At 44.9% G+C, this 26,401-nt stretch overlaps 1 protein-coding gene across 2 annotated transcripts in view; it reads left to right on the top strand.

Moving 5' to 3' along the window:
* Positions 1 to 20,480: 20,480 nt before the first annotated feature.
* PSTPIP1 (proline-serine-threonine phosphatase interacting protein 1) overlaps positions 20,481 to 26,401 on the top strand; it is a 52,335-nt gene continuing 46,414 nt past the window's right edge. For both annotated transcript variants that reach the window (XM_070429709.1, XM_070429719.1), the window contains exon 1: positions 20,481 to 20,721. In XM_070429709.1, the coding sequence (XP_070285810.1) occupies positions 20,686 to 20,721 (36 nt within the window). In that variant the 5' untranslated portion in view covers positions 20,481 to 20,685. The remainder of the gene's footprint in view (positions 20,722 to 26,401) is intronic.

The following is a 26,401-nucleotide window of genomic DNA, read 5'->3' on the forward strand; positions in this document are numbered from 1 at the left end:
AGGCGTAGCGAAGGTATGGTCAATTTGCATGTTCATCTTTTATTAGTGTAGATCCTATCTAATAATAGACAAACATGGTAATTGACCATACCTTCGCTATGCCTCCCATTGGCTAATCAGCATGATATGCAAATTAACCACCAATAAAGATGGCAGCTAATTTGCATATACCGGCTGGGGGCAAAGACTGAAGACACCGTAGAAGGAAGCCAAGCAATGGAGCACAGGTAGCTGAGATGGGCAGGAGAGAAGCAGCAGAGATGGGCAGGGTAGCAGCAGCAGAGATGGGCGGGGTAGCAGCAGCAGAGATGGGCGGGGTAGCAGCGGTAAAGACAGGAGAGAAGCCCTATTCTTGCAGGAATCTTCCTGCAATGGGCTTCTAGTAGTGGTAATAATAATAAAAGAACCATGTTTCTCTAGGCCCCACCAAACCATGGTACCTCTTAGGGGATTATTATTAGCAATGACCTAAAACTTCTTGGCTTACCTTGACTCTCTCCTCAAAGTCTACTTCAACCATTTCTGGGAGATAAGAGGTAAAATCAATGAGTTAAGAGCAAAATCCTTGAACTCACCACTGAAGGAACCAGGGATCCTTGAAAAAACGTTGATTCTAGAGGTGGGGGCATGTAACATACAAGATCAGCTTGAAACATCTTGTTCCAGAAAGTCAGGAAGTACTCAAACTATAATGGGGAATATATAAAAAGAAGCAGAGACCTCTCTAAAGGGACTCACACTGGCCAAATCTGGGACAATTTGAGCATCAAATTATATAATAGTAACAGATTATAATCCATTGAATGAAATAGCAATTCCTGGAGTCCTCCTTAATATAGTAAATGAATAAATAAATAAGTAAATAAATAAATAAATAAGGAGAAGGGAATAGTCTTCCTTTCAATAGGATGCCAATAAATGTAGATGGAATGATAGAGATTTAAAAAAATCACCAGTGGATGCCAAAACTTGTGGGTGAAGGTGAGATGAGGAGCAGGATACCCAGTCTCAAAGAATTTTCCTATAAAATGCTTAACAATCATAGGGGGAAACAATAATTTATAGTGAAGAAAGTTGGTGGACACCACTTCAATCGAGTGATCAAAATTAACATCACCAATAATGGGACACGTTGACATCACATGCTTCCTGATATGATACACTGAGAAGGACACAAAATCACTTATGTGGTATTTCTGCCAAAAATGCATGATCAAAATCTAATTATGAGAAAAAGAATAGACACAAACCCAAATGGACAGACATTCTACAAATGACTGGCCTACAATTTCCTAAGGTGTCAGGGTCATGAAAATCAGGAAAATCAGAGGAACTGTCACAGATTAAAGGGAACCAGGAGAAAAAATAGACTTAAAAGACATTACAATAAATGGAATTTAATTTGAATGTGGAGTGCTAATTAGACAAGAACATTGTATCAATTATATTTCTTAGTTTTGAAAATTGTGCTTTGGTTATTTTAGAGAATGTTCTTGTTAGGAAAATACACTGCATAATTTAGGGGTGAAGAGATAAAAACTTACTCAAGTAATGTAAGAAATTAATATACATATGTAAAAATAGAAACAACAATAAGGCAATTGGGATAAAATTTAAACATCTAATAACCTGGGTAAAGGGTACAAGAAGTATTTTGTAGCCTTTTTTCTAAATTTAAAATTATATCAAAATAAAAATTTATCAAAAAAAATGAGAAAACATGACTCTTACATATGATCCAAAGCGGGCTGGGCTTTGGAGTAAACTGGGAAGATGAGCACCTATACCTCGAGAAAGTGGACTCTCATGGCCTGATGAGAGTCTATTGTGAAGCTCCCTGCACTGCTCAGGCTGCCAGTCACTCCACTGACTTGGTTCTGCTATTTGAAGTCCTAAGAGCAAGGGGGCTGTCAGTAGAAACAGTTCTAGGTCTAAGAGTGCATCATCACCATGGGTTAAAAGCTTGCTGTGTGTGGGATCTGGGCTAGGTGCCTTTTCAGGTTCTCAAACACTGAGCTAAGCATGTTAGAAACATTTTTAAAGTTTAGAGAAACCCTGTTAAATACTTAGGCTCATCATCCCTGTTTTCTTAATGAGGAACCTGCATCCTGTATAGGTAAAACTGGAACCGGATTCTAACCCTGCTTTAGAACTCCAAGTCTAATCCTCACATCCCCCACCCTCACCCAGATTTGCCCGGGACTTTCCTGCTTCCATGCCTTGGCACACATCGTTTCCTTTGTCTGCATCTCTGGTCCCCTCCTCATATCTTAACTTAGTGATTTTCTGGCCCAGTAAAGACTGACATCAAGGGTTCCTGCCTCTGAATCCCAGGTGCATTGTGATAATTAAACACTAACTGGGTTGAAATCAAGCTTTGCCTAACCATGAACTAAATTAAAACCAATCCCACTGGGATAGTATGCTGAAAATTGTTTTGAAGCTCCTTTAAAAGACAGCTGTGTAAACCATGAGGGGGAATAAAAAGACACCTAAGAAGGGGTCCCAGTGGCAAACTGGTTTTAAATTTAAAAAGCAGAGCCTAGCAGTCATTTTTGCATAGTGGCCTCTCACCAACTTGCACTTCACAGAGAAGCCTTTGTACTAAATTGCCTGTACTGCATTTCTATCATCTGAGCCAGCCCTTATGTTACCAGTGAGATGACGAGACTTTGGCTCTTGTTTTTTGAAGGAAGGATTTCAAACAAGAGACCAAGTGTAGTAAAGTAAGTAAGAATTTATTGGCTGCAGCAAAAATATATTTAGGATAGAGAAATAAGGAAGGACATAGAAGAAGTAACAAGAGAGCTGAGGCTGGATTGTTCTGGTTCACTAAGTCAGAGAAAAGGAGGCCTTGGAGACAGGTTCAGGGAGTTAGCCTGGGATAAGCTGGCACTGCCCATTGTTCCCCTGGTTGCAAGTCTCATGGGGTCCCTTAGTGGGGAGAAGGAGGGAAGAGAATGGCACAGGCATGCTTCCCTGGGAGAGAGTGCTTGCTGGGTTCTTCATCCTGAGATTATTTATCTCTCTCTTGCATGTGAAAATCTTAGGAGAGTTCTAATGGAGAGTCTCAATAGAACATTCAGCAGCTTTCCAGGTGTGCTCTTTCAGGGCCATGGTCTCCACTGATTGGTCGGTACCAGGGCAGGGCATTATTGAGAAGGCTAAAAAGGGCTAATTCTAATGTAACCTTGATTTTTGGGGGGGCTAGCAATCTGGGTTTGTGCCAGCAAGCCCAGTGTACATTCTTGATAACCTATAATTAAGTAATTGCCTCTTTCCCAGAAACTTATCTTGCAGAACTTGTTATCTAAATACAGAGGCCATAAAACTGTGAACAGTGCACTGCCCCAGAGGGGGTTGTTATTAACGCTGGCGCCAGGCCAGGCCATCAGATATGGCCTGGAGACCCCCAACACCTGGGGGCCTTCTTGCAAAGCTCATGAAAAGGAATATGGAAGCATAATCCATATTTTCAGGACAAAGACCCCAGAAAGATATAAAAGAGAAGCCCCCTGCATGTTATTTTACTCAGATTTGGAAAGTTATTCCCTGAGTCCGCAGTGTAAATAAATAGTGTCACTCCTTTTCTCTGAAGCGTTGCTTGGTTTTTCTCTGGTCTTCTGCAACATTATTAGTCAATGGTCCTGAAGCAGCCACAGCATCATTTATCTGGTTTTGCTGATTTTCTGAGCCTGGAACTGAAATACAACTGAGGCCTAGATGTTATCTTTAGGGAGGAAAAGGTCAGGGGGTCTAAACCATATGACCAGCAATATGTAAGATCAGGGGTCCAAACTGAATGACAAGTGATATGCTAGGAGAGGATAGGTTACCCTGGGGTTGAAGTTCTTGTTTTCCTAGTTTTGCCCCTTGCTAGGCATCTGGGGCTTTCTGCCCTGGTGAGTTTCTGTACCTGGCCCATGATCCTTGCTCTGCTCGTGTCTGCTAACTGCCTATAACACTTATAAAGGAGTTCCCGGATTTCTATTTCAACCCAAAGTACTGAGACTTTCCCTCATCCAATCAGAGCTGTATAGCCCTGACCAATCAGAGAGCCTCTATTCTGACCAATCAAGACAGTGCCTTTGGGCCAATCAAACTCTGAGGATTTGGAATCCTCATTTGCATGAGGGGAGTTTAATCAGTGACCAGGGGCAGGGACTTTTATTCATATAAACCAGCTCCCCTCTAGATGGGGGAATGCACTTTCCATCAAAGACTGCATTTACCAATCTGCATTTCTGAGTTTAGAGCTGAAATACTGAAGACCCCCTACTGGAACAGAGCAAAGTGCAGCTGCCTATCTAAAGGCATGCCTTTTACAGCCATGCTGCATCACAATTGAACTGTTCCATGCTGTTTGTACTGCATAAAGTTTCCTTCTTCACTGTACCCCACATTGGAGATTTCTGTAGACATTTTAATTGGCACCAATGACCATTGGTTGTAATTCCATGGTGCCCTATATGGAGCCCTGAAGCGATGGTCTGAAACCAACTCTGATAGCTGAAAACCCCCCTGTGATCAACCTGTCTTCCAAAGTTCAACTGAGGATCTCAGGTAAGTTCTCTTATATCCAAGACCTCCCATGCTTATGGTGGAGACTTCACTCTGTTTAGATAGGGGACCTTCACCTGTGATCTTGGTTTAAATGTTTGGATTGAGAGGGCTCTTCTATAGATTCTGGTTTGGTGCCTAGGAGGGGCATCCCTCAGTTGTGCTTGGCACCTAGGAGGGTATCCTCCAGGGAGGGCTTTCCTCCATCAGGTTTGCACCTAGGCGGGGAGATGATATGCTCCAGGTTGGGACTAGGCCTTGTCCACAAGGTTTGTGAGGAAGTTCACACTAATGGTCAAATAGGGGGAAGTGAAAAATGGGTAACCTATGCTTTAAATTTTTACATGCTATTCAGACACTGTTTGAGACTTTGGCTAATTGCATGTACCAGAATTATGGTCTAGAGAATTGCAATTGGCTGGACCTCTGGACAAAAGTCACATAAGATGGTCCTGGACAGGTGGCTCAGTTGGTTGGAGCATCGTCCCATACATCAAAGAAAAAAAGGTTGCAGTTTCAATTCCCAGTCAAGGCATATATATAGGTTTTGGGTTTGATCCCTGGTACAGGAGGCAACTGATAGATGTTGCTCTCTCTCCCTCCCTTTCTCCCTCTCTCTCTCTCTCTCTCTCTCTCTCTCTCTCAAAATCAATGGAAACATATCCTGGGGTAAGGATTTTTTTTAAATTACACAAGATAATTTCAAGCTTTTTTGGCCATGAGGAGGTTCCTTTGCGACGTCCCCGGCCCCAAAGCTTATTTATTTGCATGCTGAATTATAATAACAACCAAAAAAAACCCTGTACCTCCCAGAAACAATGGGAAGCTTTAAAAAAAAACTGGTACCTTAAAGAACTGTAAGTTTAGGGTCGCCAAAGGAGGAACGCATGAGACCAAAGTGGTAGGGGATTATAAATTTATTAGGTCATATGGAAACCAGATGGGCTGAGCCCCTAAATGGTGCCAGCCCCCAGGGATGGGGAGTCAGAGGTTTAAAGGATTCTAGGCAGGCTTTTTCTGGGTGGAGAATTCTCTAGGCAGGTCTAGATCTTGGGAAGGTCCCAAGGTGAAAGATTATGATCTAAGAAAATGGAATGTGGTCTTAGTAAGTGGAATGTGGTCTAAGTGAAAGGGAATGTCCATTGTGAAGTGACTTAGAGGTCAGTTTCCAGGGGAAGGATATCCATTCAAGTATTTGATCAAACCTAACATTCCAGCCTTTTTGGTTTATGGAATAGGGATGAAGATCATATCTTCTGTAGTTACTTCCTACTGAGAGGGGATGTTGAGATCACAGGGGATGGACTTTGATTGTAGTCAGCTGGAACACTGTATAGATTACTCCTGGTTGGAGTGAGGAGTTGCAGCAGCATGATTTCCCCAAGAGTCTGGTTGGTGAAGGCTCTAAAGCAATCCTGTTGTGTGACTTGGGAGGTAGATGTTATCTTTAGTAAGGAAAAGATCAGGGGCCTAAGTTGCCTGACTAGTGATATGGAAAAGGAGGATAGGTTAACCTGAGGGTGAAGTTCTTGTTTTCCTAGTTTTGCCCTTTCCTTGGTATTCAGAGCTTTCTTGTTGGTCCTGAAACAGGATTTCAAAGTATGATAGAGCAGTGATTAAGCCTCCTATGCCAGTTCCAAACCCTGCTGTGATGCTGAGGGTTATGAAAGGGATTATCAGGACTGCCATTTTGTACCAGATATGATGGGTTATGGGGACAGGTAAAGACTGATTATTGGGTGCTAGATCTACATTGAGTGAGAGATAGATGAGAGCACAGGTTCCTGTCCAGTTGGTGGGGAGGCAAATGTATGTGTTTTCCCCACAGAAGAAGAGTCCCTTATCATGCAGATGAGCTGAAAGATGTAGGGAGAAGAGGTGGACTGAAGGGTATGAGGTTCCTTTATCCTGGTTCCACAATCCAAACCAAGAGGGTAATCACCATGGTTCTACCAAGAAGGGGTGACAGATGAGTGATTGAAATTCTATTGCAGTGAAAGTAGGCAGGAACACTAGATTGGGCCATTATCCAAAGGAAAAGAGAAAGGGAAGGAAAGGAGCAGTTGAAGCCTCGGGCCTGAATGGTTGGTTAAGAAATAACCATTGGCTTTCATGGGACCAATGGCCATTCAGTAGTTCTAGGTTAATTGTGGTGTTGCAAGCTTATGATGGGAGATGGCCTATTGATATATTGCCCTATGACCTTGTAAAGCATAAAGGGGCTTGGGCAATTAGTGGAGTGTGTAAAGTAAGCATGTCAAACTCAAAGGCTAACATGGGCCAAATAAACAAGGTTTAAGTTTATGTGGGCCGTAAAAAAAAAACAAAAGCTTCAATTTTCATAGAAACATAGGTTTATTTCGATAGAGACATGCTGAATACAAAGAGCTGAAATAAATGAGTAATTGTTAACATAAAATAATAGAACATTTTAATAAAAATTAATATTTTTTCCTGAACATTAACTTACCAGACACTGAATAACTGCACAAATTAATAAGCATAACGCAAATAAACCTATTTTTCTTGTTCTCTGAAAGCAAAATATTTCCTATTGAACACACCAAAAAAGTCATTATAAGACTAATCAGCTGCTAAAATATTCACTGCTAGTATTAGTGGAGAGAAATGGTGGACCTATGCATAAGGCACATAAGGGAAATGAATACAACATAATTATAGTAATCAGTCACTAGCAAACGTAGTTCATTATTAATAATTATGTACAACAGGATAGTGTAAAAATTAAGTTATGAAATTTTTATTAAAACGTTTCTTACATACAGTTATATTGGCTGGGCTGCAAAAATATTTGTTGTGGACTGCATGTGGCCTGTGGGCCGCGAGTTTGACATGCTTGTTGTAGACCTGTGACTGGGATGGAGAAAGGAGTTACCTTAGCAAGAGATTGAATATAAGTACAGAAAAGAAGGGAGGCTTGATTTGCCTGGGCTGTAGGATAATTACCTAGAGGGTGTCTGCCTTTTTGAGAAATATAGTTCCCTTTTCCTTTTTATAAGTGAGAGTTATTTTTGCCTGATTCCATCTCTTGATTGGTATAGGGATAGTGGTATATACTGAAGAAGAGAGAGAAAGGCAGAGTCAGCAATCCCTGGCTAAGGCTGGATTGGTCTGGGTAAGGTTAAGTGTTCGTTCTAGATGAGTGAAGGTGAGAAAGTTCTTTATGGGTGTAAGAGAGGAGGGTTGGGATAGGATTAGAAGGAGAGCTAATCCCCATTTCCAAGGTTGGGATTGTTCCAAGGGGTGGAAAGGGTATGTTTGGGATCTAGAAAGAAGGAAATATCATCCCATGGGTAATTGAAGTCCCCTTGTAGAAGGGAGCCCCATAGAAAGGTGAGAGTCCTGATGCAAAGGGAGAGGGGGCAGTAGCTAGGACCTGGAGGGTTTGCATTGGGAGAGGAGGTAAGCTTTCAGGGAGGTCAGAGTTATTAGGGTCAATACATAGGGGACAAATGCGGGATTGTTCACTCATTTGTCCTCTTCTTCTGGGATGTAGGTAAGGTGGAGTTTGGTGGGCCTGATCTGGTGGCTATAATACTTAGGGGACTCTAGCTCATGTGATAAAGGTGTTCCTGGGATGGGTTTTAATCTGGAAAGGTGGAACCATGGGGTATGCCCAATAGTTTAGCACAGTTGGGGTAGTTAGGAGTACATGATAAGGGCCTTGCCATGTAAATTATTTGACAAATGGATTTTCCTTTAGGAGGACCCAGGTCCCTGGCTGTAGAGGAGTAGGGAAGGATGTCTCCAGTAAAAGGTTGAGGGAGGATGTGATCAGCATGTTCTCTCAGTAACTGTCAGATGAGATTTAAAATGGGGACATAATCTCCTAGAGGGGTCTCTGTGGAAGGGAAGTTTTCTAATAAGAAGGGTCTTCCATACATGAGTTCAAAGGGACTAAGAAAGGAGGGTGCACGGGGGGTTGCCCTGATGTACTTAGGGCTAGAGGTAGGAGAGTAGTTTAAGGTTCTTTAGATTCAAGAGTTAATTTAGTTAGGTGAGACTTAATTAAGGGATTCACTTTTTCTACCTTGCCTGAAGGTTGGGGCCAGTAGGGGTGTATAAGATCCACTGGATGTTCAGAGTAGAGGAGATATAACCTGTTGAGTTATTTGAGATATGAAAGCAGGTCCATTATCTGATTGTAATGAGGTGAGGACGAATCTGGGAATGATATGCTAAATGAGAGTTTGAGCAGTAGTAGAGAGTTTTCAGATATAGTGGGGGAAGCTTCTACCCAGCCTGAGAAGGTACCTACTAGGGTTAAGAGATTTTTGGTTCTTTTAATAAGGGGCATGTGAGTGAAGTCAATTTGCCAGTCTTGCCCAGGGATTTGGCCCCTTGCCTGATGAGTGGGGAAAGAAAGTGGTCTAACCTGTTCTTGGGGAGATAGAACAGGTTTTGGTGATATCTTGCAGTAGGGGGTCTAGGACATGTCATGAGGGGTTTTAGGAATTGTAAAAGTAGTCTGTATCCTATGTGTATGGAATTATGCATGGCCTGTAAGATATTGCAGGCCCGTCTCTGGGGAAGGATTACTTTCCCTGAAAAATAATTTTTTTAAAATATATTTTATTGATTTTTTACAGAGAGGAAGGGAGAGGGATAGAGAGTCCAAAACATTGATGAGAGAGAAACAACGATTCAGCTGCCTCCTGCACACTCCCCACTGGGGATGTGCCTGCAACCAAGGTACATGCCCTTGACCGGAATCGAACCTGGGACCCTTGAGTCCGCAGGCCGATGCTCTATCCATTGAGCAAAACCAGTTAGGACTTCCCTGAAATTTTAACCGTGGATCTTCCTGAGTGACCCCAAGAACTAATAGCACTGAAGTCCCTCTGGGTGTTTTTTGAGGTATAACTAAGAGTTTGGGAGATGGAAGCTTCCTCTGAGCTGCTGCCTTGGCCTCCTGGTCTGTTCTGTTATTTCCCCATATTATGGGATCATTTCTGACTTGGTGTCCTTTGCAGTGTATGATTTTTAAGAAGGCTAGAAAAGGGAAGAGAAGTTCCTAAATACTAAGCAGGAAGACCTGTTGAGGCTTTTAATTATAGTGTCAAGGACTGTGAATGAGCAGTAAAAATAAAGAATTCTAGGCTCCAATTTAAGGACATAAGTAACAGGAGAGAGCCTGGGCAGGGTTGCTTTAGCTTTCTAAGAGAAAAGGGGTCCCTTTGGAAGTCAGGGTCATCAGGTCATGACTCACTGGACAAACTTTTCTGCAACTTTCATAAACCTTCTATCCATTCACAAATAGCCAAAAAGTAAACAACCAGTATTTACATTTATGAACACACTTTAAACACTCTCTTACTTTCAAGAAAAGATACCTTCAACAAAGTACAAGAGACCATGTGTAATCAAAGCTATGAGCAGGGGAGTTTAAAACTTGTCTAGCAATCAATGTTAGAGTATTTTATGTTATTTTAAAATATTTAGATGTTTATCATTTAACTCAGCAATGCTCCAAAGCCTTTAAGTTACCAAAGACTTTGGAAATTTGTGAATAGGCCTATGAAACTGAAGAAAAGGTCGGGGGAGAAGGGAACAAGCCCCACAGCCTGTTCTGGGACTGCAGTTTCCAGGCCTCCAGCCACTTGAATTTAAAACTGCCACATTTTTCCTTAGAGATAACATGCTAAGGTTTGTGTAATAATGAGTTCAGCTTCTGATAGTAAGCATTTGCAGTTTTGCAGTAAAGAAGGTTGTTCTTTGGTAAGGGGGGTGAGAAGCAGTTTTCAGAGCCTTAAAGGGGTGAGAATCTTTGTGATCTAAAGACTCAGTGAGGGGTCCCTTTGCTGTGTCATAGAGGGGCTTTGCGAGAAGACTAAAGTTGGGAACCCAGAGGCAAAAGTACCCAGCGAGCCTGAGAACAAAAAGAGTATTTCTTATCTAGAGGAGGAGACAGTCATGGAGGAGGTAAGGCATTTACGGTCTAATATATGGCTCAGCTTTGTGGGGTGAAAGTGAAACTAAGGTAGATGAATGTGGTTTGGGACAACTGGTCTTTATCAGGGGATGCCTATTAGCTCTGGTGGTTGGGCACTGAGATAGAACGAGAAAAGAGTGGATAAAAGGGGTATTTAGTAAGATTCAGTGTAGAGGTGAGGTGGCTAATGGCTGTGAGACTAGTCCATCAACCTTCATAATAGAGACTAAGAAGGGGACAAGGGTCCCAAGGAATTTAGGGAGGGCAGAATAAGTGTCCCTACTGTCAATTAAAAGGAATTCTGCTCATCTGTCACCACAATCATTACCCAAGGCTCTGTCCTGGTGATGTAAGTCTGTGGGGCCTTGTCAGGGTCTGGGCAGCTTCAGTCTTCAGTGGCCAGTCCCAGGAGGTCTGAGATGGTGGCTTTGCTGAGGTCCAATCTGGAGAAGCCAGACTACAGTCTGATTTCCAGTGGTCTTCCCTTCCACACCTTGGGCAGGGCCCAGGTGGGGGGTCTCGGGTTTGGGTAGGACTTGGCCCAGTGTCCTTCCTTGTTGCATTTGAAGTATGGGCCCAGAGCAGGTTTTAGCCCCTGACTTACCCTTGGTTGGAAGACAGGTACTTCGTCTGGGGTTCATGAGAGCAGTGGCTAGGAGCTGGAAGGCCGCCTTCTGGGCCTCAGCCTTGGCCTGATCTTGCCTTTGTTTTTGGACTTGGGTCTCCTCATCTCTATTATTAAAGACCTGAAAGGCCAGATCAACAAGGTCTTTTTGAGGGGTTTGTGGACCTGTATCTATTTTTCAAAGTTTGTGGTATATGTTGGGGGCTGCTTGGGATATAAAAAGGGTGTTCAGAAGGCATTCCCTCTGAGGATGTGGGGGTCTAAGGTGGTAAATTTCTGTAAAGCCTCCCTGAGGTGGGAGAAGAGAGCTAGCTGGGTTTTCATTAGGACCCTGAGTGATTTACTAAGTTTGTCATAGTTGACCACCACGTGATAGTCTTATCTCCAATCAGTTCAGGGAATCGCATCAGTGCCAATCAGGTTAACCACCACATCCTGTCTATGGAGGGCATTAGCATGTTCCTGAGCTGCTTGCTACTCAGATGCACTCCTTCTCCTCTGGGGTTAGAGGGGAGGACAGAATAACATAGATGTCGTGCTAGGTCAAGTCACAGGACTGGGTCAGTTCTCAAATTCCTTGATAAAGGTGGTCAGGTCAGTGGGAAAAGACCTGAGACCTGAGACGCCTCTCAATCTGTGCGAGGTTGAACATGGAAAATGGGATGTGTACCCAGACAGTATTCACAGTACCTGCTACCTCCCTCAGGGGTAGAACCGGTGTGGGAATAGAGTGGCTGTTGAGGAAGGCAGTCTTTGGGTGGCCCCATAGCAAGTGTTAGGTGGGGAAAAGTCTGTATTGGAGCTCTCATTCTTGGGATTTGGGCTCTCAGGAGCCAGGTGATGGGGGGGAGGGTGGTTGCTGGTTAGGAGGGCCTGGGTTTTGGGAATCTACTGCAGGGGAGGGAGGAGGCGCTTAAGGAGGTAGAGGTTGGTGGTCTGCTGGGTCAAAAGTAGATTCAGAATCAGAAGTGTTAGGGGTATGCTATTTGTGTGAACGAGTAGTATCTGATAGGTAGAGCAGGACTGACAGAGGTTTGAGACTGGAGGGTGAAAAGGCCCAGATATAGGGAATTTCTAACCATTTTCCATTGCAGTGACAACAATGATCTAAATCAGGGGTCCTCAAACTTTTTAAACAGGGGGCCAGTTCACTGTCCCTCAGACCGTTGGAGGGCCGGACTATAGTTTAAAAAAAAAACTATGAACAAATTCCTATGCACACTGCACATATCTTATTTTGAAGTAAAAAAACAAAATGGGAACAAATACAATGTTTAAAATCAAGGACAAGTAAAGTTAAATCAACAAACTTACCAGTATTTCAATGGAAACTATGGGCCTGCTTTTGGCTAATGAGATGGCCAATGTCCAGTTCCATATTTGTCACTGCTAGTCATAACAAGTGATGCAAGTGTGCATCAGTTAGTCTAGATCTGGTTGGAGATTTCAGATGTTTCATTCTGAGACTGAGAGGAGGAGTCGAGAGACAGAGAGAAGGAGGGGAGTCGGAGAGTGCAGCGCACATTTCATACATGCGCACTGCGGGCCTGGGTTGAGTCAGCTGCTAAGCAACAGGCAGAGGCGGCAAAAACACCCGGGCGGGCCAGATAAATGTTTTCGGTGGGCCGCATGTGGCCTGCGGGCTGTAGTTTGAGGACCTCTGATCTAAATCATGCAATGTGTTAAAATTGAAAGTGCCATTTTCAGGCCATTGAGACTTATTATTTAGTTTATATTGTGGCTAAACAGTGTTACAAAAGTAAATGAGGTGCTTGGGCATGATCTCCCCCATTAATGTGCAGAGGGAATGTAGTGTGGCTCACAAGAGAGAAGGGTGAGTGACAGATCACAAATCCAAAGCTGACTGTTTAGGGCAGGTGTCCCCACTGCTAAACAAATCACCTGGGTGTACCCAATCCAGAAGGGCCCAAAGCTGAATGGTTGAAGTCTTCTGGCCTCACACTAGAACTTTCGAGATAAGGGACTTTTTAGAGTGAGAGTAAGTGGGCAGAAGACTTGAGACAAGAGAATTTGTGAAACGTCACTCACCTAGAGAAGATTGGCAGGTGTGGGATGGAGGGTCAGCAATGGAGAAGGACAGGTTCCTGATCTGGCATCCTCCTTTGCTGGTTCAGAATGGTTCATAAGGGAGGGAGGACTAATTGAAGCCTAAGTAGTCCAGTCACTCAAGTAGGATTTGGAGGTAACCCCAGGTTGAGCTGCTGCTACCTACTGCTCTCCAACTAGCAAACTCAAAGTGACCAAAGCCAGGGTGATGGCTCCCCATCCCCATTTTGGCACCAAATGTTAAGGTCACCAAAGGAGAAACACACAAGGTCAAAGTGGTAGGTATTAAGAATTTAATGGTAGGTTACATGAAAACCAGGTGGGGTGAAGCCCAAAATGGTGCCAGGACCCTGAGATGGGGAGTCAGAGGTTTTAAAGGATTCTAGGTGGGCTTTTTCTGGGTGGAGAATTCTCTGGGTAGGTCTAGATACTGGGAAGGTCCCAAGAAGAGAGATAATGGTCTTAGCAAGTGGAATGTGAAAGGGAATGTCCATTGTGAAGTGGCCTAAAGGTCAGTTCCCAGAGGAAGAATATCAATTCAATTATTTGGTCAAACCTAACAGTAAATACATTCAAAAGTGTAAAATGGCCCTATGCAATTGCTTCCCTTAAGAAAAAAGCAATAATTCTAGCCTTGGCTGAGTAGCTCCCTTCTCTGTTTCCCTCCATCTCTCTCTGAAATCAATGAATAAAATTTTTTTAAAGATCCTGAAAAAGATAATTCTAAATTCAATAAATTCCTTGATAAAGTAAGAAGGGAAACCAGTAATTGGGAAACTGGAACAAAAGGAAGATCATTGGAAATTTTTTTTCTCTTACCCTTGTGCTTATAACTCAAAAAGTAGAAGATTCATTTACTTTCTATCCCCCCATCCGTGTCTATCATCCTGCCTACTCTCTACCTTTTATTCCTTCCTCATCTTTGCTTCCAGATGGGCAGCAGCAATGTGATATGGTTGTGGGAAGATACAAGTACTGCATCTATTTATGCCACCATCTTGGCAGGAAGCCTCAGTCATTATATATATAGTTGAGGTCCGGTGCATGAAATTCGTGCACTGGGTGGGTGTTCCTCGGCCCAGCCTGCCCCCTCTCACAGTCTGGGAGTCCTCAGAGAATTCCTACTGACAGCTTAGGCTCACTGGCTGCAGTGGCTCGAAGCACGCCCCCCTGGGCGGGAGTGGCCTTGGAGCTGGGTGATGCTGCACTCCCACCGGGGCCTTGCTCCCAGGGCAGGCTGCATGGTGTGCCTGCCTGCAAAACCCTGGTGGGAATGGCCTCAGAGCTGGGTGGTGCTGGGGCTGAGGACAGGCTCCAAGCTGCGCCGCAGCTTCTCAGAACCCACCCCCAGCCCTAGTGTGTGGTGTGTGTCCGCTGGGGCTGGGAGCGTGCTCTGAGCTGGTCGTGACACAGCCTCCTGAGCTGGTCATGATGTCCCAGCTTAATTTGCATATTTCTCTCTTATTATATAGGACAAGAGCTGTGGGGTGGGGGCAGCTTTCTCCGAGACAGAAGTGCTGGCAGAAGCCATTGTTCCTTTGCTGAGCCCTCCCCGTCACAGCAGCAACAGAAAGGCTCCATATCTGAGCTTCTATCAACCTGTCTCACACTGTTCTCCAGTCCTGGTGATTCCCTTAGACCCTGTCTCACCCAACTTGCAGGCTCACCCAAGCCATTTCTAGTGGCTTTTCCATACAATAGGCCTCTCTTGCCTCATGTTTCAGACTTTTCTAAAATCTCTCAAATAAGCAGTAGCTGGCCTCAGCATGCTCTATACCTCTTACTAAGTGGCTCCAGGACCAGAACTAGCAGGTTCACATGTTGGCCTCCCTTGGGCACCTCCTAACCCATCACAAGTAGCAGCCATCTGCATATTACTCAGTAGCTCATGCTCAGTGGACTCAGGGAGAGCACAGGCAGTGGCTGACTTTGCACCTCCAGGGAGGACCCAGAATTAGTGCACACAGTAGACAGCTTCAGATCATGCTGTTGGGGTCCAGCCCCAGCAGGTCCAGGGTTCCCAAAGGTGTGGACGGAGTCGACGAAGAATGAAGGACATGGATACAGTGTTCAGCTGATCAGCATAGCGAGGTTCTCCTTTATTCTTCTGTTACATCTGTATTTATACCATTTGATTTTAATCCTATCCATTCTATTCCAAAGGTTAGGGCATTTGTTATCTCCATTCCAAGGTCACTACTCTATTGTTCTGCTAAGCTACAAGGAAGTAACTGAAGGAGATTATCCTAAGTAAAGATTATGTAGCTTAAGTGTGATTGTTTGTAGTTAAAGTGATTAACTACCCACCTGGCACTTAGTTAAGGGGTTTTACTGATTCCCTTACTTAGTCCTGTTAATCCCTAACTCCAGGGGAAAATCCCCACCTGGGGAAACATCCTTTCCCAGAGAGGTGACCTTGGTTAAAACACATAGCACTAAGAAGGGGAGCAAACATATTAAGAACAGTATGCCATATACCCCAGGTCCCTTGAAACATATGCTGTGCAGATGTTTCTTCCCTGCAGCGACTGTGTCAAGCAGCAAGGATGGACCGGCTTCTGACAAATTCCCCATTTTTTATTTTTTAAATGATAGTGCGTGTAAATCAGCAGCCACCTCTCAGATTGGGTTGTTTAAGACTTGGAAGACCTGTTTGTGACTTTGCCAACAGGTCAGTCCGAGGCTTAACCCTATATTGGCTCCCCACATCATGCCAAATTGTTACCCTACCACCTCCACAAAAGAAACACTCAAGGGGTGGACTTGGTGAACACTAAAGTCCCACTGAAGCAAGTCTTGCTCTTTATACAAGTTAACACCTGTATAGCTGCTCTTTTGATGTAGTCACAGCTGGTCCTCAGAGCCAGTTGGTCTGGGGATCAATTCTTCCTAGTGATGCCAAGAGCAATCAAGGCTCAACTACAGTAAGACAATGCACACAGCCCACACAGGGGCACATATGGAGTGCCCAGCTCAGGTGACTGGGCCCTATAAGACATCTACTACACCAGGTCACTCTACCAAGTCCAGGAGACATAGCAGCTCTACCAAATAAGCCACTGTAATCAAAACAGCCTGGTACTGGCACAAAAATAGGCATATAGATCAGTGGAACAGAACAGAGGACCCAAATCATCTCAAGCTATTACGCTCAATTAATATTTGACAAAGGAAGCAAGAGCATACAATAGAGTAAAGAGAGTCTCTTCAAAAAGTGGTGTTGGGAAAATTGGACAGGTACATGCAAAAAAAAATGAAACTAGACCACCAACTTACACCATACACAAGAATAAACTCAAAATGGATGAAATACTTAAATGTAAAAAAATACACCTACTAAGAAGGACTCCTTAGACTAACTAGGACTTCTAAAAATTTAAAAGACTGTCTTTTAAATTTTAAAAGACAGAACCCAGAAGCCATTTCTGCACAGGAGTCTCTCACACAAACAGCATTTTACAGAGAAGCCTGCACTAGTCTGCCTGCACTGTGTTTCTGCCGTCTGAGCCAGCTCTCATAAAGGAGATCCTAGAATTCTATTTCAACCAATATGACTGAGACTTTCCCCATCCAATCAGAGTGGCTCTATTTTGACCAATCAGAACAGTGCTTTTGGAGCAACTGTGAGGATTTGGAGTCCTCATTTACATGAGGATGGACCAATCAGGGACTAGGGGTGAGGACTGCTGCCATATAAGCCAGCTTCCCTCTGGCTCAGGGAGTGCACTTTCCCTTTCCACTGAAGACTGAGTTTCCCTAGCTGAGCTGAAACTCCGAATATGTCTCACCAGAGCAGAGCTGCCTAGCTGAAGAGAGGCCTGCCTCTGGGATAGTCTCACAGCTGTGCTGTTTTCATAGCCACAGTGCCTCAAATTGAACTGTTCCATGGCCATGCTGTTTTCACAGCTGTGCTACAGCACTATTAAGCTATTCCACAGCAGTGCTGTTTTCACAGCTATGCTGTACCACTGATGAGCTATTTGTACCCAATACTTTCTATCTTCACAAAAACCTGCCAGGCTGTGACAATTGATATTGTGACAACTGATTTTGCATTTTATATTCAATCCTTGGACCTACTGCTTCTTGAATTCTTCAAATACCCTGCAAAATGGTATGGGGCTCTGCCTGTGTATGGGGGGCGTTTCCCTTTAAATGAGGAGCCACAGACTGGCCTGAGGCACATTGTGTTTTGAAGCAGCTAGGACACTCATTAAAAAGCTGTAATTTTGGGGACTGAATTCTCAACCCTGGGGGTCTGATGACAGAGGGAGGCCTAAGAACAGTTCTCTTTTCTGAGGGGTGATCTTCTACCTCTCTGATGTCCCACCAATTCACGCCCCCCACCCCACCCCCACCCCCAACACACACACCCAGGCTGCCCCATCCAGGCCTCATCTATCTCTTAGGGACATACAACCTCTTCTGATCTCAGCTGACTAGGAAGTGCAGAGACCAGGGGCCATGTGGGGTGGGGGTGGGGCTACCACATGGTAAATCTGACACCAGGAGACATCCCAGCCCCAGACCTTGGTTGATATCGAGGGCGTGGCACTCAGTGCTCAGGATGTGATATAGATTGTTTTTCAGTTTGCCCTGGAAAAAGGGTTGAAAAAAATAGAGCACACAACTCTTCTGATTTGACAGGGAGCTTTCAGATTTACTAACTTTCAACCACAAGAGTGTGATTCTGAGTTTCCAAGCACAGTCAGTCTTTAGATGCTAGGGTAGACACCAAAGAGGTGTAACATGGTGAATAGGCAGTCAGCAGAGTAACTGAAACATAGGTCCAGTGGATGTGGGGGAAGGGTTCCTTCAGTGAGGACTAAGAATTACCTCACCACCAGCTCACTGGTCAAAGGGAGGTGGCTTGCACTGATGAAAGGGCCTTCAGAGACCATCTACATGAGCCTATCAGAGCCTGGTGAAACTGTAGAAAAACTTAAGGTCAGGCCCCAACTTAGACCTATAAACTGTATGGGAGTCAGGCAAGCTGCATAATTTTTAGGTTTCATAAGTGAATCAGACCCACACTGCTGCAGTTGCCTTACTACTTCACTTTATAGATGGGGAAACTGAGGCCCAGTGGGACACAATGACACCGAGTGGGAAGGCAGGGTGTAACTACCTCCCAACCACAACATCATTTCTCCCCCACACCCATCCTTTCAAGCTGTTGCTTTCTTTTTTCTATTATGGCAGCTGTTAACCAATGGTCCCACCAATTCAAACACCAACAGGATTCCCCAATTTGGGATGTGATGAAGAAAGAAATTTTATTCAGTACAAACAGCTCAACAGTGATACAGCATAGCTGTGAAAACAGCACTGCGTTGGAACAGCTCAATTTGAGGCACTGTGGCTATGAAAACAACACAGCTGTGAGACTATCCCAGAGGCAGGCCTCTCTTCAGCTAGGCAGCTCTGCTCTGCTCTGGTGAGACATATTCAGAGTTTCAGCTCAGCTAGGGAAACTCAGTCTTCAGTGGAAAGGGAAAGTGCACTCCCTGAGCCAGAGGGAAGCTGGCTTATATGGCAGGAGTCCCCACCCCTAGTTCCTGAGTGGTTCATCCTCATGTAAATGAGGACTCCAAATCCTCACAGTTTGATTGCTCCAAAAGCACTGTCCTGATTGGTCAGAATAGAGCCACTCTGTTTGGTCAGAGTTACACAGCTCTGATTGGATGGAGAAAGCCTCAGTCATATTGGTTGAAATGGGATTCCAGGAACTCCTTTATAAGAGCTGGCTCAGATGGTAGAAACATAGTGTAGGCAGGCAGACTAGTGCAAGCTTCTTTGTGAAGTGCAGTTTGTGTAAGAGGCCCCTGTGCAGAAACGGCTGCTGGGCTCTGTTTTCTAAAATTTGAGTCCAGTTATTCATAAAGAGCCCTTCTTAGTAGGTGTCTAACCTCTCTGGGTTCACAGCTGTCTTCAGTTGCAAGCAACTGGGGTACCTTCAATGCTGAAAATGTTTATTAGCTCAAACTGAAGGATTCTGGAGGTGGGGGCTACCAGGGTCAATCTTGCTGCTTTGCAATTCTCCCAGATCTAGTCTCTCTTGGTGGCTATTTCAGAAGCTTGGGTGTCCCCCATCTCTAACCTAACCCATGAGGGTGCTGATTTGTGAAGAAGCTGACTCATCCCTTCTTGCCAACTGGCCCTGGGCTTAGGCCCCACACCAGCATCTTCTGCTTAGTGGGCAAGCCATAGCTCCTGAGGCTGTGTCTGGGGTTCCAGCCCAGGGCTCTTCTCAAGGTGGTATCTGACAGTGCCCCAGCACATGTCCAGCCAAAGCAGAAACACCAGTAATGGTCTCAACACCTTCTCCCTTCCAAAAATTGAGGGTGGCAGATGTTAGAGGGTCAATTAAGTTTCCTCAACCAGGGCCCAGACAAAAAAGAAAGTGGGCCTCAATCTGAGTTTTTGAACTCCAACATCTGTACCTTTATAATGCTGTCTCTCTTGGTTCAACTACATTCTTCTGGCCTGAAGACATCTTTAGAGGGGTTTCCTGCCCCAGAAAGTGTCTAATCTGGAGACTTGGGGGGCAGAAGGTCAGTGTCCTTAAAGCCTCAAGCTGTTCTCCATTGGCTAGTTACCCACTCACCCCACCTTGGTGTCCCTATAGCTGGTCCCCTAGAATGCAGTTGCATTTGCCCCCAGACTCCTTGAGGGTAGGATATGGATTGGGACACCATGTAGCCAGGATTTGGTGAATGATAGTGATGTGCTAGTCCTAGGGAAGCCCTCCTCCCCCAAATGGTTTGCTGGTAAGGGCTGGAGAATCTAGCATTTATGTACCTGGTCTGGAGTGAGGCTGGGATGGTGGGCAACAGCACCCCTGATTTCTGACCCCTCCTTTCCCTCACCTTCTGTGACTTCAGGCTCCCTAAGTTTATGGCCTCTGAGAATGGCTCAACTAGGACATCAGAAGGCGGCAAGTGGAGGAGAACAGGAGGGAGGCAAGTGGCAGGCGGAGCTGCACACAGGAGCACAGCAGCTCTACTTCCTGTGGGTGAGGGGCCTGATGCCTGCACCTAAGGGGAGATTGCACAAACCTTTCTGCACAGGCTGCCTGCCCACCTAGCCTATGTACCTACCTGCCTCTCCCCCTGGCCACTGCCTCCCACCTGGGGCTGGCATCCCTGCTAAGTCCTGCAGCCTGGACTGTGTCCTCCATCACCATGGGGCTGGAAAGGGGTTGGGCCGGAAACCAGAACCCGCCCTCACATCACTGGGCACTGCTCCTTCCTCATTTTGCTGCTGATTCTAGCCCCAAACAAAATAGACTGAGCTCTTTTCCTCCCTCTGGCAGCTCATCTCTAGCTTGCGGGTGTCTTCTGAGGTGTTGCAGACAGCATCAGCCAAGTCGGGGAAGACTGGGTCAACACTGTCAGGATTGGGACAGTGTGCCTGGTTCCTGGATCTCGTTCAGCCCTGTCTGTGGGAGGAGAGAAATCTTTGTCGTGGAAGCCTGAGGATGATGCCCCAGCTTCAATTCAGAGATGCCTTTTGGGTGAGTGAAGACTGTCAGGGAGTTAAACAAGTAGAATGGGAAGATTGGCTGAAATTTCCCCAAGGTAGTTGATTGGGATGTGGTCAAGGGAAGAGAAAGATTTTCTCATAAAAATAGTGGTTGTATTTTGTATTTGTGAAGGTAGCCTGGGCCACCATCCCTTCTAAGTTGGAAGATAAAGGGGGTCCTCAGCCTGGGGTATGATTTCTTTGCAAGCTTCAAGACAGTGGGTGAGAGATATCCCCTGTACCCCAGGACTGGTTTCTCCTCCAAGTGACCCTCTCCCCAAAGCAGAATATTTTGAGAAGAGAGTCCAATATGTGGGTGGGAATTTGAGGAGGCCAAATGAAGAAAAGAAGGGAATGGGTCACAGGTTTGGGGACCAAACAAATTGGGATATTGACTCTGCTATTTAAGGGCTAGATAAGTTATTTTACTTCTCTAAGCCTCATTTTCCCTACCTACATAGTGGAGGTTAATATTAATAAATATACCAGTCTACTGGGAGGATTAAACATGGTAATCAAATGTAACAAAGTCTCTAGTACGTTGCTGGCATTCAAATAGTAATTCTCTTCCCTCACCTAAACCCCCTTCCTTGCAGTCCTTAGGGACCTTTTGAAGAGGCAGGAGGGCTGGTCAATTCCTTGCTCACTTTCTTAAATTCAGTGCAGAGGTAAATCAAATCTTTTCTTCCATGAGAGAATGGCACCCGGCTGGTGGCTTGGCCCAGGCCACATAGCCTGCAAGCCGTTTGGGCCTCAAATGCCCTCTGATTTTTCTGGCTGTTTTTCAGCTTTCTCCTCTGCTCCTGGACTTCGGGCTGTCCCCAGTGCTCAAGGGGGAAAGCTGAGACCTCTTTGGTTAGAGCTGAGGAATGTGATTGTCCCAAGAGCCACCCTTTCAGCCCCATAGAGGACTCCATGGCCCTTTGCCTCAGTCAACAGCCTCCCCTCTCTGGGTCCTTTTCTGGGACCTGTGACCAGCATGTGAGTGACCTGTTTTGTGCCTACTCTGACCACACAGTGGATAGAGGGCTGCCTGGGTAGGGCACTCTGTGCCTCTCTGGACCTCTGTTTCCCCGTCTCTACAAAGAAGGAGTGGGACCAACCCAGAGGAGTCAATGGAGACAGACCTGGCTTAGCCAATCCCACCACCAGGTTGGCAGCTGGGGATTACAAAAGGGGATGGATAGGTGGCTACAGTGAGGGAGGCAGGGAGTGGTGAGTCACCACATCATTGCTCTGACTTGGAGTATAAGGTTGGGGAAAAGGGTAAGGCCTGAAAATCCAGGTTGCTCTGTGGCCAGGATACCCTGATTGTTTTCCCTCCAGGACATCTATCCCACATCAGAGTGCCTGGCCCCACCTTCCCTAGGGCAGAGCTGGGGAAAGGAGATCTGGGCAGTAAGAGATAGTGTATGAGGAAGCAGGGTGTGGCAGTAGCAGCAGCAACAGAATCAGCAGCAAGAAAGCAGCTTCCTGAGCCATATCCTGCCACACTCTGCAGTTGCCGCACCTCTGAGCCACTGTGAGCTTCATGGCCTCCAGGTGCCTCCTGTCCTCTACTGCTGGCTCTCTGGGCCTGACTTTGGGTACAGCTTCCCTGGGGAAGGCCAGATCTGAGAGAGAAGTGATTTGTGGAAGCCTGTCATACTGACTGACACTGGCAAATGCCTCAAAAGTTCACTGTCATCCTCATTGTTCCCAGGTCTTTGAATTCTAGCACCACTCCCTGACCCTCAGACCATGAGGACATCTAACACTCACAGAAACATGTGTCAATTCACTCTTTTAAACAAATGAAGTAGTTTTTGTTTTCCACATTACTTGGGGGAAAATTAAGAGAGCTTAAGTAACTTGCCCAAGATCACAAAGCTTGGATTGAACCCAACAGGCTGGCTCCAGTGCCCGGGTTTTCACCCAGGGTGCTTCATTATTCTCTATCAACATGGCAGATCACTAAATTTTGGGGCCACATTGGTGAAATGGACAAAAAAAATCTGTCCTTCCTACCTCTCAGAGAAGTAGGGAGATAATACAAGGTTTATAGAAGTATTTTGGAGTTCCATTTATACATAAATCTGTAAAACACAAAAGGCATACTGATCTAACTGCCACGGGATGTTAGGGATAGAGCACAGCCTGCCCCCTCTACTATTTTCCCCCTACCCCAGCCCAAGGCAATACCATTAAACCCTGCAGCTTGGCAGCATACTAAAAATGACTAGTCTTTCATAGTGGTAGGAAGCCCTAGAAAAATCATTTCCAACACCACAGTACTTTAATTATCTGGCAATCTCAACTTTCTAGAACACAGGTGTCCCCAGCCCTGTTTCTGGCACTAGCTAATAGTAAGGAGAGAAACAAAAGTCATTTTTAAGGAGCTAAGAGCTTAAACTAAAGCCCATATACTTTACTTATACTAGATGGCCCATAGCTTTTAAGTAGGACCTATAAACTCTGATTTTACCCATAATTTTTACAAGATCAGTCATGTGATTTTTTTTAACCGATATATGTAGCAATTAGTAGGGTTCTCCATGGAACCTGATATATATTGGTGATTGATAAATATTGGTGGACCTGAACTTTTAGAAATAGTTACACAAATATCGGGTAGCCTGATATCAAGAGAAGAGACAAAAAAAAGTATGAAAAGCAAACAGAATGGCTCATAAGTGGTGGAAAATTTCAGCATAGGAGTAGAAAATTTCTATCCCTCAGTGGGCCTGTATTTGTAAAGTTATCAGTGTTGTCACACAGTATTTATAGCCTTCTTTTATCTGTGGCAGAGCATTCAGATGCAGGCTGCTGTGGGAATGACGTGAGAGTAGGGCTAGCCATGTAGGGAGGAAAGGGATAATTTGATTTATATTAAACACACACCAGGATAAAGAGCATCATGGCTTTGCACAAAGTTTGTGGCTGAGCCTCAGAGCAGGGTCTGTCAGTGAAACAAAGCTGAGGCTGAGAATACAAATGCCCAAGCTGAGAAGGCCTTAGATCTCCAATAACCTGCCTCAGCACCAAGTCAGAGGGGCATAGAAGCCTAGAGAAGACAGGATGCTTCCCCTCACCTCTCCCATACACACAGCTCTCCTCTCCAGTGGCTGTGCTCCCAGCAGACAACCAAACTGCATTGCAAGAAACATCTGTCTGCATCCTCAGCACAGGGCTAACAAGTGGGGTATATACTCAGTCAATGTTTGTAGAATAAATGAATCTACATGGTCCCACCTGCCTTCCTGAACCTATTTTCTCCTCCATTACACTTTAGTTATATTTACAAATATTTGTTAAGCAGGGTTCTTGACTAGGTGGTTTAAACTATACTGCTCAGCCTTACCCCTACATCCAATCAGATGAATGAGACCATCTTGCCCTCAAGGAAGTCACCATCCAGTGCTGGAAACTCAGGTTCCCTGATAACTGGGCCAGGCCTTGTGTACCAAGTGGAGCAGGGCTTCTGAGATATGTTTATCCCTCCCACTGTCTCACTCTCTCCCAGACCTATATATCTACTTTTTGCAAAAAACGTCACTGGATATTGTTTTAAGAGAAAAGCTCTAGTCCTGGACCAGGTTTTATTGATATCTACATCCTACCACTTTTGGGGTTATTAAAAGGAAAAATAAGGACCTGAGGAGGCTAGGCCAGAGTTACAACAGTAACCTCTCACCACCACTGTTACCCACCTTTAGGCAGAAGCCACCACGGGGGACTGAGAATAGGCCTGAAATTTTGCTTCTGCTTTGTGGTCACACCTCCCCCCTTTTAAGCTGGTGTCCAGCTTCATCTGGAAAGCTCTGTGCCAAGCGTGGAGGGTCTGAGGACCCCAAGAGACAGAGGACAGAGGAAAGTACTACTCCCTGGATGGGGGCATGAATTACAAGGGAAGCACATGGGACTGAGGCTGGGCCCACCCCTCCCCCATGTGTCCACTCAGCTGATGTAGCTTCTTCCCCTTCCCAGTTTTGAGATTCTGAGGTTCCTCATTTAGGAGACTACAGAGAAGGACCCCATTTTTGACCTGTTCTAAAGCTGCCTGTCCATTACCTCAGGACCTGCCAATAGTGGCCCCAGGACTTCATGGAAAATCAGGAGAGGTTGATGTTCATTGGGTACCTGTTCTGTTCTGGACACTTAAAGCTATGAACATACCTTAAAAGCAAAAAATATAAGATCCTAAAAGGAAAGTGGAAAAATAGAAAAAATAAAACAGGAATAAAACAGCCTTAGTAGTTTCATCACACAGAGATAGCTGGTAATATTTTGCCGTGTTTCTCTAAGATTCTTAACATAGGTACAAGCTAATTTTCTTGCATTTTAAAATTTATTTTTAATCATAGAAAAATACACCTAACATAAAATTTACCATCTTAACCAGTCCAGATCCGTAATTACATTCACATTGTTATAAGACCTGCCCCCTCACCCTTTCAACATAATTCCATTTTGAACATATGGTTGTGGATATGGTTTCCTTGTCTTCAAAACAACATTGCTAATGACTGTATAGTCCTACAGCTTGTGGATTTGGTGGACATGCTATGATTTATTTATTCAATCCTCTATTGTTGCACATTTAGGTTATTGCCAATTATTTATTATTCTAGACAGTGATGCAATGGGTAGATCTTTGTGTATCAAAGTTTGCATTTGAGGATTACTTCCTTGGGTAGATTCCCAGAAGAGGAGATATTCCTGAGTAAGAAAGTGGGGGTTCTCTAGCATTTGGCACTAGCAGACCCTTTGGAACCCCTCATACTCCTCTGGCTGGATAGGAGCTGGAGGACCAAGCTGAGAGGGGCTCTGCTGAGAATGAAAGTCTACTCAGACACTGCACGAGGACTTGCAGTAGGGCAGGCCCTATGGCCTTGAAGGCTGAGGAGGCCAGTGGCTGAGGAGCAGGTCCTCCCGGAGCAATAGGGACTTAGAGGCGAGAGAGGGAAGCCTGGCTATTCCACCTTTCCAACTGCCTTGTCAGTGTCTCCCTGGTCATGGCTGTTAGAAAGAAAGAGGACAGAAGTTCTCTCTGTACTACTTAGGAGAGTTCTTCAAGACATGGTGTTTTGTCTAAAAAGCACAGAGCCAAACTGTGTGTGTGTCTGGTATTCAATCTGCTGTGAAAACTGGGGGAAATAAGCATTTATATTAGCTTAGGCTTGTTTTAACAACGAGAATCTCTGGAATGACGCACAGAGAACTAATTAAAGTGATAACCTTTTGGGGAAGTGAAAGAAAAGAAATTGGTGGGGAACAGGGCTGGTGGCAGTGAGTGCTTTCACTTTTTTATACTGTTTAATTTTTAGACTATGTAAATGTATTACTTAGTTAAAATTTTAAATTAAAATAAAAATGAAAAGGGAGACATTTATTTCAAGTTCCATGAATATATTTTTATCCAAGTCCCAGCTACTTAAATCAACCCAGAGGAGTAACAACAGTGCCTGTTTGCTGAGTACCTAATAAAAGCCAGGTACTGTGGCAGTCACTCCACATGTATCCAAACCCACCCTGCACCGAAGGGTTGTCAATGCCCTTCCATCTCCTACACAGAGCCATGGGCAGGTCAAAGGCTATTCTATGATCACATGTCTAGGGCAAAGCAAGGGCTCTCATGAAGGTCTGTCAGATGCCATCATGCTCTGCAACTGAATTCAAGGCAATTGGCTAGT

Source organism: Myotis yumanensis, unplaced genomic scaffold (genome assembly GCF_028538775.1).
Source record: "Myotis yumanensis isolate MYYU_CA2020_CCGP unplaced genomic scaffold, mMyoYum1.0.hap1 SCAF_1, whole genome shotgun sequence".
NCBI classification, from domain to species: Eukaryota; Metazoa; Chordata; class Mammalia; order Chiroptera; family Vespertilionidae; genus Myotis; species Myotis yumanensis.